Genomic DNA, 12,994 nt, shown 5'->3' with positions numbered 1-12,994 from the left:
AAACATAATTTATGCCAAATTCTGACCAAAGAAACCACCATTACATGTTATGTAGACTACAAGGTTATATGTAGAAAAAAACATTATGATATGACACTTAGGTTTTTGAAAGGGTGCAAACTTTACTTTTTTGCTTAAATTTCTCAATTAACTTTAATCCTAAAACAAATAAACAAGTGATGGTTTTTTGCGACCCTTTTGAAGTGAATTGAAGTGAATTATATTTATATAGCGCTTTTTTTCTCTAGTGACTCAAAGCGCTTTTACATAGTGAAACCCATTATCTAAGTTACATTTAAACCAGTGTGGGTGGGCACTGGGAGCAGGAGGGTAAAGTGTCTTGCCCAAGGACACAACAGCAGTTGCTGGCACGGCCACTCTACCAACCGGGCTATACTGCCCCAGTATATCTTTTATACTTTTCATAAGATAATGTCACAAGTCTAAACTAGTAAAATAATTAATGTTATGCAAATGTTTACTAATTGACAACTATGACATCATTTGATCAAAAGACTTTAAAGGGTTATAAACAAACAGACATGTTTAGTATTTTTGTTTAGGGCTGAACTTGATCTAGGTATTTAAGCAAAGTACATAAAAAACAAAAAAAATATTAAAATGTGTTTGTGGCCATTTTTAAAGAATAAAGGATTTTATATATGTCCTGTTTGGCTTTGGGGTATTGTCGCATAACTGCCAGTGTATTGTACGCCTGGGATGGTATTGGACGTGGAAATATTTTAACTTAAGATGAACACATTTTTTTTTTCGGAAACATCCTTTGTAATGGAGTAAAACGACGAAAATATGGCAAAAAAAATTCAGCAAAAATGTACTGAAAGGACAAAAAAAGTCAGCTTTTATCCCCTGAGGGTTAACTTGAAGTAGAGTGGTAAATACGTGTTTTTCGGCTACACTTAGTTGTCACAATAAATTATTGAGTTGAATGACACGGAGACGTTTGTTACGGGACACTTTGTATGTGTAAATAATATGCAACTATTATTACTAGGGATGTCCGATAATGGCTTATTTGCCGATATCCGATATTGTCCAACTCTTAATTACCGATACCGATATCAACCGATACCGATATATACAGTCGTGGAATTAACACAATATTATGCCTGATTTGGACAACCAAGTATGGTGAAGATAAGGTCCTTTTAAAAAAATAATAATAATAAAATAAGATAAATAGAGTAAAAACATTTTCTTGAATAAAAAAGAAAGTAAAACAATATAAAAACAGTTACATAGAAACTAGTAATTAATGAAAATGAGTAAAATTAACTGTTAAAGGTTAGTACTATTAGTGGACCAGCAGCACGCACAATCATGTGTGCTTACGGACTGTATCCCTTGCAGACTGTATTGATATATATTGATATATAATGTAGGAACCACAATATTAATAACAGAAAGAAACAACCCTTTTGTGTGAATGGGGGAGGGAGGTTTTTTGGGTTAGTGTACTAACTGTAAGTGCATCTTGTGTTTTTTATGTTGATTTAATAAAAAAACAAAAACAAAAAACGACACCGATAATTTAAAAAACGATACCGATAATTTCCGATATTACATTTTAAAGCATGTTTGGACATCTCTAATTATTACCTAATGCTTGTTTATATTGACAAACATTGGAGACAGCAATATTGTTCAACGAAGGACACTTATAACGTATGTCTAGCTTGTGTGCTATTGTGTGCTTAGCTGTTGTGTAGCTGCGAGTAGCCTATATGTATATAAATGTTTACCCTTAGTAAGTGACTTGACTAAAATACAAGAAAAGACCAACCATGTGTGCTTATTTATATGTTAACAAGTAAATGTTTGTTTTGGAGATTTAGATTCAAGTCTATGTATTCTGATAGATGTTTTTTGCTGATATCATACCAATATCCGATACCAATATCAGATCGGGACACCCCTAGCTGGGTATATAAATGGTACAACAATAAAGCAATATAGCATTCTCTCTGCTATGATGGCATTATCATTTCATACTGATGTGAGCCTAAATAAAGGCTAAAACATTTTCTTCTCGTCGTTAAGTTCGGACTAAAACAAACTACAAGGTTAGTTCAGATTGTTGAACGATTGTGTTAAGTGTGTACAGAACGAGCAGTACCTCAAGTCAAGTTTCTTTACTTGTCTGGTCTTTGTCAAGGTGCATGTACATCTCATCCATTTCATCACAGTATGACCCCAACTGCTCTTCTTACTTTCACACTATTCTTCCCTGTTGTGTTTAGTCACGTCTTCCATGTTCTGAGCCTCAGACGACAGCGGCCTCGTGTTCCTGGTGCTTTTCCTGCGGCGTTTCCTGGGCCGGTGCTCAGAGAGCCAGTTGGTGACGGCCATGGCGAGGCGCAGGAACCCGATGCTGATGCAGTGCACCTCTGAGGTAATGGGGATGTCGGAAAAGACGGCGCGATCCCGGCCGAGCAAAGCCGAGCTGCACTGGAAGTCTTTGACAATGTTGAAGATCTCCTGACGCTCTGCCTGACGCATCATGCCTCGTACATTCAGCAGGGTGGACACGTGCTTCTGCCTGTTGAGAGGAAGGAGGTGACTGTGAATGGACGTCGGCTCAGCTGGTTGGCAACTAATGACTTTGAATCGCATGCACGTGAGTCATCGGTTTCTGGGAAGGTGCTGGTAAATCTTTATGAGCACATTTTGTAACAAAGCTTCACAAATCTTTTCCTGTTGCGCTGCAGACGGATGTTCTATTACTTATTGTAATACCTCGTTTAAGATGAAAATGTATGCACACCCTCTCAATCATCATAGAGCCAAAACTAGTTCCAGTTGTCTTCAACAGGGGGTCTGTGACCCCTCGGGGTCCTCAAAGTCGTCGTGAAATTTTCGGGTGGTTAGACTTTTAAAAAAACAAAAAAAAACATGAATAAATAATTATAACCTGTTGAGTGGCCTTGTGGTTAGAGTGTCCGCCCTGAGATCGGTAGGTCATGAGTTCAAACCCCGGTCGAGTCATACCAAAGACTATAAAAATGGGACTCATTACCTCCCTTCTTGGCACTCAGCATCAAGGGTTGGAATTGGGGGTTAAATCACCAAAAATTATTCCCGAGCGCAGCCACCTCACCACGCTCACTGCTCCCCTCACCTCCCAGGCGGTGAACAAGGGGATGGGTCAAATACAGAGGACAATCATTGGTGCTTTAACTTTAACTTTTAATACTGTATCATTATATTCATGTTGGCCTTAGATGCCAGCGAGCGACGAGCCCACTAGTAGCCATCCAGCGGCACTATACTGCCTTGCACAGTAACAAAAGTGACTTTTGGATCAGTTTAATATGAAACATGATTGTATACATTCATTCGAGATATAATTTTGCGTAATTTTTGGGGTTGTGCCAAGTTGAAGGGGGGGGGCGGCGGTTGTTTGGACGCGATAATCAGGAAAAGCGTCACAAAATAAAATCCAATCTTGAATTTTAAACAAAATAAACACATAACTATTTTTTTATTTTGTGAGTGGCAGGTGACAACAAGCGGCCCTAACCGATAAAACAATGTTCGTCAACACTGTTTAGTTATTGGAACGTTTGTCGAGACGCTTTAAAAGGACAGGAATTACATCGATCACTTTATTGAGCAAAACTGTTTATATTCGGCTGTAACCACAACAAAAACATTAGTAAAAAAAAACTTCCATCTTGAAAAACTGGTCATTTTCAGCCATACAAACCATGCTTAAACCAACTCTTTGTCATCTGTCATATCAACAGTTCTCTCTCACCTGCCCTAACACACACACACTCATGGCACTTAGCCACTGATGCGTTTAAGGCCACACAAAAAGTCAGACAAATCCAACACCGCACAAAATGTAAATGCCATGTCGTTACACTATGACTCCTCAATCAGGTGTGTGTTTATTCTACTGTCATTTATTAAACATTTTAATTTATGGATATTAATCATGAAATGCTGTTACTAGATTAAAATAAATGCTAATAAAATGATATATTTTACAGAGAGAAAGTTACAGAAAAGTACACTTTATTTAATGCTTACATCTCTTCAACATGAGAATGTTTTATGGGGAACTAAATATGATCTCTTAAAGGGGTACACATTTTTTACAAAGTAGGACCCCCACCCAGACGTACAATACAAGTACATAGCGCATGAAAAACAAGATTATTTTGCCATTTTCCAGCTATTGACATACTGAGCCGCCGAGCTGCTGCATCGCCTCTGAGTTGGTGAAAGTTAGATTATAAATCATGCATCTCACTTCAATAGTAGAATGTTGTGGCCATAGACCGAGAAGTTGGTCAACTTTTACATTCCACTTTGACCTGGCGATGGCGAGAATGACACAAAAAGATGCTCTTTTGCGCCCACCATTTAAATAAAAAAAAATAATGATGAATTCTTCATCTGAATGGGAAAATATAAACATCCCATCAGTCAGCATCCAAGTGAGAGCAGACGTTGTACAGTAAGTTATTGTTTTACTATGTTTGTAGTTTGTATTTCTTTTTTAGCATTTAGCAATAGTGCTACTTTCTGGATCTGCATATGACTCAACTTCTAAAACTTGTAGCTCATCCTACGTATATATTATCATTTGTTCCAAAGTAGTTGTTGGTGTTCATTAACACTTCCATGAGTGGTAGTGTTGTTTTTGTCAGAGGAAATAGCGAACATTGTGATGCAACTGGGAAATTATTGTGCCGCCGTATGCTTAAAATGACCAAGATACATAATTATTGCATGTTATTATGAATGTGCCTGTTACTACATTACATATATACTTATAACATGTATATAAAATGTTGTTGGAGGTTTTTGGATATTTTGAGCGCGTTATAAACGGAATAGAGAAAATCCCATTACCTTCTTAACTGACTATCGCTAGCGTTTAGAGTTAGAATGCAATGGAAAAAAATAAAAACATATGTGTATTTGTCTCACATAAGGGATCATAAGAACATTTTCAAAATAGGGAATTTCCCATTTAATATGATAATAATAATTATTATAATAAGTGGACTTGGCAACACTGCCCACAGCGTGGGGCAGAATATTGTGACGATGAATCTTATCAGTTCCCTATTACATTAAATTTGGCCATAACTTTTTGAACTTATGTTGATAATTAATTAACTATGTAACTAACCACAACAATTACATAACCTTCACGCAAGCACAACTTTCATTGACAAGCTTCCTGTGTGTAGTAGTTGTAGTAAACAGTGGCGACTGAAGCGACATCCACATTGTTGTTGGAGCTGGAACTAATCATTTTGAATAAACGTTCACTTTTATTGTACATATTGCTCCGAAAACAAAAGAAAAAGCATTCGCGAAGATGGGCCGTGCGACCCCTGAGCGGGTTGAGGCAAAGGACGGGCGGGAAGGAAAACCTGGAAAGGATGTACTAAAAAAGCCGACCAAGCTCTGTGGTCTGCATCTGCAAATTATTTGGAGGTAGATGTAAAGGTACGCCGAAGGCTTCGGGTGGGGAGCTGGCATCAGTCAAGCAAGCTGTGTGACGCGACACATATTTCAGCCTTTATGCCAGGGATCGTAGTTATGGCTGCCATCAGAGGGCCGATTGTAACACGTGAATAATGTATGAATTTGCCTCTGGATTTCTTTATTAATTATATCAATTGTTTTAAGTAGACTGTCGATTGTACAGTAAAAACTTTACATTTAAAACATTTTACTGTGAAATATAGCAAGGTTTTTTTTGTTTTTTTACAACATTTTTACAACGGTAAATGGAAAAAAAGTACCACTGGTTTTTTTGGGGGGAGGAGGTTACGGAAAAAGCTGGCAGCTTAGTTGCCAGTTTTTACAACATTATTTTGTTAATGGAAAAACAGTACAAGTTATTTTTTTTATAATTCTGGCAACTTAGCTGGCAGTTTTTCTACCGTAAAAACAAATCTACCGTCTTTCCATTTACAGTAATACACCGTTAAAAACAACAACCTAGATTTTACAGTCAAAAACTGGCATCTCAGTCAACAGAATTCTAACGCAAAAACAGTAGTAGTTTTATTTCAATTTATAGTAATATGCTGTAAAGAACAATGTACAATTTATTGTCATTTGTATTAATTTGATGGGTAGTTTGCTGTAAAGTTAAGTGTTTTTTATTTATTTTTATTTAGACAAAAACATGTTTGGAAAGTATGATATTTTACTGTAATATTTGTTGCAATATTGGATACTATTTAAGTTTAAAAAGTATGCAATTTCAAGCAGTACATGTATTTTTTCTGTCAAAATATTTTTTTTTTATTACATTTAGTGAGAAAATATTAAGTACTTTATTGACAAATATCATTTCCCGGTGTTTACGGGCCAGATCTGGCCCCCGGGCCTTGAGTTTGACACCTGTGCTTTAGGCCCTGTGGACATGGGAATGTTAAAAAAGAAAGGCTTCCAAACAGTGTCGTTTCAACGAGTCATGTCCAGACGGTAAGGCATCACTGTGTGAAAAATGATGTAGTACAATGCCTCGCCACCTGATTCACCAAAACTACATGAGAAGCGGTATGTTGTCTCGACACAGAAATAATAATAGGAAGAAAACAGGTGTAAAAAATAGACTTCCTTTATTTGTCAAGTGACATCAATAAGGCCTATGTCATATTACAGCCACGTTAAAGACGGTGAGGAACAAATAAAGGCATGCCGTTGATGATGGCCTTAGGAGTAGCCACGGATGTGACTGTGGATCTAATACTGTAGGTTTCCAAATCTGTGAGGAAATTTAGGATGGATTAGCAGTTGGCAACCACGCCACCAAGTATCGATTGGTATGATGATTATCTTTGTCCACAGATTCATGATTCAGTACAAAGATTCACAACATCCCAGCTCTGAGAATTGTTTCCTTTCCAACACTATTACAACAATGACATATTTACAACTACAATCTGCAGTTCAGTGGTTCCAAGTACAGGTATGGCCATGAGCGCACAGTATTTTGTTCACCTTCCTTCTCTTAACAAAAGGTTGCTGGTATTAAATATTGCATGGGCAAAACTTGAACTTACTATATTGTGCAGGGCGCAAAGCAAGCATGATTACAGTTTTTGTTGTTGGAGCTCAGAGTCATTAAAAGGGCTGTTTTGTTGTTGCGGAAGCTCTGTAGGGGCAGACCCCTTGATATCCCTAATGGGAGTGGTTACATTTCAGAAGCGACCCGAACCAACTACACCTCTCAGAGGTATGTTTGGATGGGAAGCTGGCTTGGAATTTGCTTCCATAGGAGAAAGTAGAGAATTGTTTGCAGCTTTTTTTATGTCTGAGATGTTAAAGTGTAGCTTGTTAAAGTAACATTTCCTATTGGTGTACCCACCCTTGATTGTTTTGTGCACTGTCAGACAGAAGTATTGTGTATGTAAAGAACTTCTAAAATATACATCTGAGCTCTGAATTTTGAAATCTAACACCTACACCAAAAATAAGAATGCACATCTTTGTGAAAAGGAAACATATTTTTTTTAATGAAAAAAAAACACCATTTACTTTGAAATCCCTTTAAAATGGCTGATGTCCACATATGCGGTTGTCGATATAATTGGCATAGCAATTGCTTGCACATGTAGTTGCAGAATTAGCCAGCGACATAAAGAGAATGGGTGATAATAAAACATTTAGTTTACTGACATTGTTTTCCTCCATTTGTGCAAAATTGAATGTCTGCATTTTGTTTGTTGCAGAAAGGCAGAAAAAAGAATGGCTGAGAAGTCCACTGCAAAAAATGTAAGGAACATTCATTCTATGTTGAAACTTTAAAGTTAGGCAGCAGTTCTTTTCTTGTTGTTCATCACCCCCTTCTTTGTCTGTTTTTGTTGATTGTGACTAGGGATGGGCAATATGGCCTAAAACCTATATTGTGACATTTTTTGCAGCATCCTGCGATAAACAATATCAATATAATAACAATATAATAATAATAATCCCGATATATTATTTGGTATACAAAGGATAATAGAACCGCTTCAAAACGGGTTACAAAGGGTTTTTGTTTGGAAATTTCTAGTTGTATTATTTTCTCAAAACTAATATTATTATACTAATTTACTGTTAATATCTGGTTGCTTAACAGTTTATTTTTGAAATGGTTCTAGCTACACTTATATGCCTGATTTGGGTATTAAGCCAGTACCAAGTCGCTACAGAGGCAGTGCTGCCCTTATAAATACTGATACTACAGGTTTTTAAGATGATTGAATGATTACATTTTTGGATCACAATTATAATCGGACAAAAACACAGGATGGCTGTGTAACATTATCCATAGAATATTGAAATTATTTCCTACTACTGGCTTTGATTCAAAATCTTTGGTTTTTGCCCTCCTTCATCCAGGGACTTATTCCCTGAGTTTGTAAACAATAACAAAAATACAAAAGATTTGTTTGATATTAAAAATATTGATCTAATTAACCACTGTTTTACTGACCATATAACACTGATCATTTACTTGGTATCATTACTGTCAATGTCTGCATCGTTTTGCCCATTTTTGCTTATATTCAAGAGCTCGAGCTTGCAATTAGTGATTAGCATAACCTCCTATGTTATGTAGTGTAGCATGTTTAGCTATTCCTCGTTGTCTGGGGATGACACTTGTAAGAACATTAATGTATTTGCCGCCATGGAGACAAGGATTCCTGACTTAGAAGTGGCTTAGCACTGTGAAGGGACATTAACGGCTAGCAACAATACTACATTACATAGAGGACACGGCCTTTGCTTGAGGGCATTAATCAGGATAATAGGATAATATTAAAAGCTCTATTGTCAGCCAAATGTATATAATTTTTTAACGTATATCTTCTATATCGCCCAACCCCAATTGTGACACAACCACAAATCTGTTTTTGTAAACGCACGCTTGTGATAATGACTGAGTTAACAAAAACTAAAACAATTTTTTTGTTTGAAGCTTACTTTGTATTGAACAGAAAGTGTGAGGTGTTTTAATGCGGTATAACTAGACAGTGGTTGAGTTGCTGTTGTTGATTTCTGGCTGTGCGATAAAGTTAACCATACTACAACACATGTAGTGTGTTGTAGTATTTTTTTCCGAATGCACATACAGTACATTCGGAAAGTATTCAGCGCGCCTCAATTTTTCCACATTTTGTTATGTTACAGCTTTATTCCCAAATGGAATAAATCCATTTTGTCCTCAACATTCTACACACAGTACTCTATACTGACAGTGTGGGGTTTTATTTTTTTAGGAAATTTAATAAAAAAATGAAAATATCACATGTATTCACAGTAGGGCTGGGCGATATGGCCTTTTTTTAATATCTCAATATTTTTAGGCCGTATCGCGATACACGATATTTATCTTGATATTTTGCCTTAGCCTTGAATGAACACTTGATGCATATAATCACAGCAGTATGATGATTCTATGTGTCTACATTAAAACATTATTCTTCATACTGCATTAATATATGCTCATTTTAAACTTTCATGCAGAGAGGGAAATCACAACTAAGTCAATTGACCAAAACTGTATTTATTAAAGTTATTAGGCAGTGCCACAAACATTCATGTCATTTCCAAAACAGAAAGTGCAAGATTGTCAGAGACATTTTAAAACAAGCTACAAGTGCACTTTTGTGCATGATGTTCTCAAGATATTTCAATAAGTGTCACATAAAAATGAGCTGCATATCAAATAGTATATGTCCTACGTTGTTGATGTGGAAAAAATTACTTCGGCATTTAGTTGGTGTGGCACCGAACGGACATGTTGACATGATGTAAAGACATATTCCCGCTTGAAGCCAAACCACCGTCAGACGATGGACGCCGTGCTGTTTTTCTTGGGAATCAATTATTCCTCCATTTGTTACCAGATTTGCATCTTCTTTCTCTCGTATTACCACTCAAACCACACCGTTAGCTGTTAGCATCACAGCTAACGTTACCATGTCGCTACCTCTCGCTCGTGTGACGTTGCTCACGTGACAGTATGTGACGTATGTAAGAAGGTGCGCTTGTTTTAAAGTCTCTGTGAGAAGGAGAGACAAGAAAGAGTGAGAAACGCATGCAGTTTAATGCCCCGCAGCTAAAAGCAACTGCGTAAGAACGTATACTCGAATATCACGATATAGTCATTTTCTATATCGTACAGAGACAAACCCGCGATATATCGAGTATATCGATATATCGCCCAGCCCTAATTCACAGCCTTTGTTAAGTACTTTGTTGATGACAGCAATTACAGCATCAAGTCTTTTTGAATACAATGCTACGAGCTTGACACGCCTATCTTTAGGCAGTTTCACCCATTCCTCTTTGCAGCACCTCTCAAGATCCATCAGGTAGGATGGGAAGCAATTTTTTTCCCAGGATGTCTCTGTATATTGCTGCATTCATCTTAGTCTAGTCAGGGAGGTGACCAAGAACCCAATGGCATTCCTCTGTGGACAACCATTTCTGCAGCAATCCACCAATCAGACCTGTAAAGTGGAGTGGCCGGACGGAAGCGATTTCTTGGTAAAAACTTTACCAAAATGAACCTGAAAAAACTCTCAGACCATGACAAACAAAATTCGGTGGTCTGATGAGACAAAGATTAAATTTTTTGATGTGAATGCCAGGTGTCATGTTTGGAGGAAACCAGGCACCACTCATCACCAGGCCAATGCCATCCCGACACTGAATTATGGTGGTGGCAGCATCATGCTGTGGGGATGTTTTAAGCAACAGGAACTGTGACACAAGTCAGGATAGAGAGAATATGAATGCAGCAATGTACAGAGACATCCTGGATGAAAACCAACGCTTCCTACAGAGCTTCAGAGGTGCTGCAAAGAGGAATTGGGAAAGAGGAATGGTTGAAACTGCCAAACGATAGGTGTGCGAAGCTTGTGGCATTCTGTTCAAAAATACTTGGGGATGTAATTGAGCAAAGGTTATGAATATTTATATACATGTGATTTTTAAGTTTAGTTTTTTTTTTATAAATTTGCAAAAAAAAAAAAAAAAAAACTTTCCATATTGTCATTATTGGGGATTGTCTGTAGAATTTTGAGGACACAAAATGTATTTATTGCCTTTAGGAATAAGACTAACATAACAAAATGTGGCAAAAGTGAAGCACTGTGAATACTTTTTGGATGCACTGTATATAAACAGATATATCAGTCATAGAAATTAGGTATTGGAATTTGATGTTGATAAAAGCCGTTGGCCATGTCAACATTGACTTCAGCAGATACTTTTTATTAGGCATAATATTGGATATCGGTCCAAAAACAAGTATAAGATAGGCTTGCATCTAAAGGCTCTGATATAAGCTCTGATACAAGCAGTCCTGCACTGTGTTTACTTGTGCAATATTGGACAGCCAGGTAAAATCTTAATGTCCTCCAATAAGCACACAAGATTGGTCTTTTCTTGTATTTTAGTCAAGTCATTTACAGAAGTAAACATGGTAGACTATAGGCTACTCGGAACTAGCAGCTACACAACAGCGGAGCACACAATAGCACACAAGCTAGACATTGAACACCTAATTGAACAATATTGTCAATTTGAAAAAAATGGGTATAAAATAATTGTAGTTGCATATTACTTATTATATATGAGCCAAATACTCATTCAACTTACTGTGTCAAAAAAATAAATTATTGTGGCCACTAAGCGGCGCCAAAAAAGCTAATTACCACCCCACCTCAACTTAAAGACAGCATAAGTTCAGATGGTTAATAATAAGTAGGTTACTGTTTCTCATACTTTGTTCTCTGTTTAAGTAATCTTACTTGATCAAGACTTTTATAACATTCCACACTATAAAATAATAAAAGCATGTAGATATGTGCTGATATTGTATCGGATCAATATATGTATGGAGAAATATTCAAGGCTCCAATATTAATATTGTATTAAATGTGAAAAAGTTGTATCGGGACACCACTACTTTTGAATAGTAAATAAACACGGTGCACCATGACTCGGTAAGTTGGTCGACTTAGACATGTTGTCAACATAAACATGGTTGGTTCCACTGCAGGCAGTTTTTGTTTTGCTTTTATTTCAATGCATGCTGGAGTAGTAATATGTTCCGTGATACAGCAGTTCTCAGTCAGTAGTCTATCCCAAAAGGTCAGCCGTAAACTGACTTTTACAAAAAAAAGTTCCTAAGAAATAATGTAAATCCAATTAATCCATTCCAGACACCCAAAATCTTTAAAACTAAACACATTTTAATTCTAGTTTTACATGCAAAAATAATTTAGTTTAATAAATTATGAACGAATTGGATAAATTATCATTTTATATCACTTCACTGAAGACTCTTGTTAGCGAGGATGGCAATGGTACTTTACTTCAAGTTCTTTCTTGACTCCAATAGTGTTTCTCAAATTATTTACCAAAGTACTGGCACTCACAACTTCATTTGGCCCCATGGTGGCCTATTTTGCAGTTGTACTCAATAAAAAAAATGTAAAAAAGCTTGGACACTGAATCACCAGCGCATGGTTTTCTTTATATGGGCTTTTACGTTTGTAACACGCAACATTTGGTTGAACAGTACAATAACCGGGACGGTATATAACTAAACGTTTAACAATGAGCGTTTAAAATCGAGGCTCGTTTTATTTGTTTTTATCAAGGATTGTTTTGATTTACTTTCAGATTATACCGTTATCATCCTAATGTATTTGTTTATCAAAGCAGTACATTAATACTAACAGTCGAAGGAGTGTATGTACATATTATAGTATATTAAAACAGAAAGGCACCCAGACGCCGGAAGGACGACTCGGTGGACTCTGCTAAAATACCAAGAGGGTACACAGCATTGTGAAAGCTTCCACACCTTCTTGGTTCCAAGTGTGGCACCAGTCTGTCTCCTGCAGTGTAGCAGGAATTGGAAGTACTCGGCAGCAGCTTCCTGTCTGCTCTTTAGAGAGTTATGCGTCACAAGCGGTCGTAAGGTTGCCAGCTG

The 12,994-nt window shown here is 36.9% G+C and overlaps 1 protein-coding gene across 1 annotated transcript in view; it reads right to left on the bottom strand.

The window, feature by feature from the left end:
- Window positions 1-366: 366 nt before the first annotated feature.
- exoc3l2a (exocyst complex component 3-like 2a) overlaps window positions 367-12,994 on the bottom strand; it is a 52,899-nt gene continuing 40,271 nt past the window's right edge. The window contains exon 13 of the mRNA XM_061961864.2: window positions 367-2,560. Coding sequence (XP_061817848.2) covers window positions 2,239-2,560 — 322 coding nt within the window. The 3' untranslated portion in view covers window positions 367-2,238. The remainder of the gene's footprint in view (window positions 2,561-12,994) is intronic.

This window comes from Nerophis lumbriciformis, linkage group LG09 (assembly GCF_033978685.3).
Source record: "Nerophis lumbriciformis linkage group LG09, RoL_Nlum_v2.1, whole genome shotgun sequence".
Classification (NCBI taxonomy): Eukaryota; Metazoa; Chordata; class Actinopteri; order Syngnathiformes; family Syngnathidae; genus Nerophis; species Nerophis lumbriciformis.
Note: the sequence above shows the minus strand (reverse complement) of the source record. Positions and strands in the feature narration are given on the sequence as shown.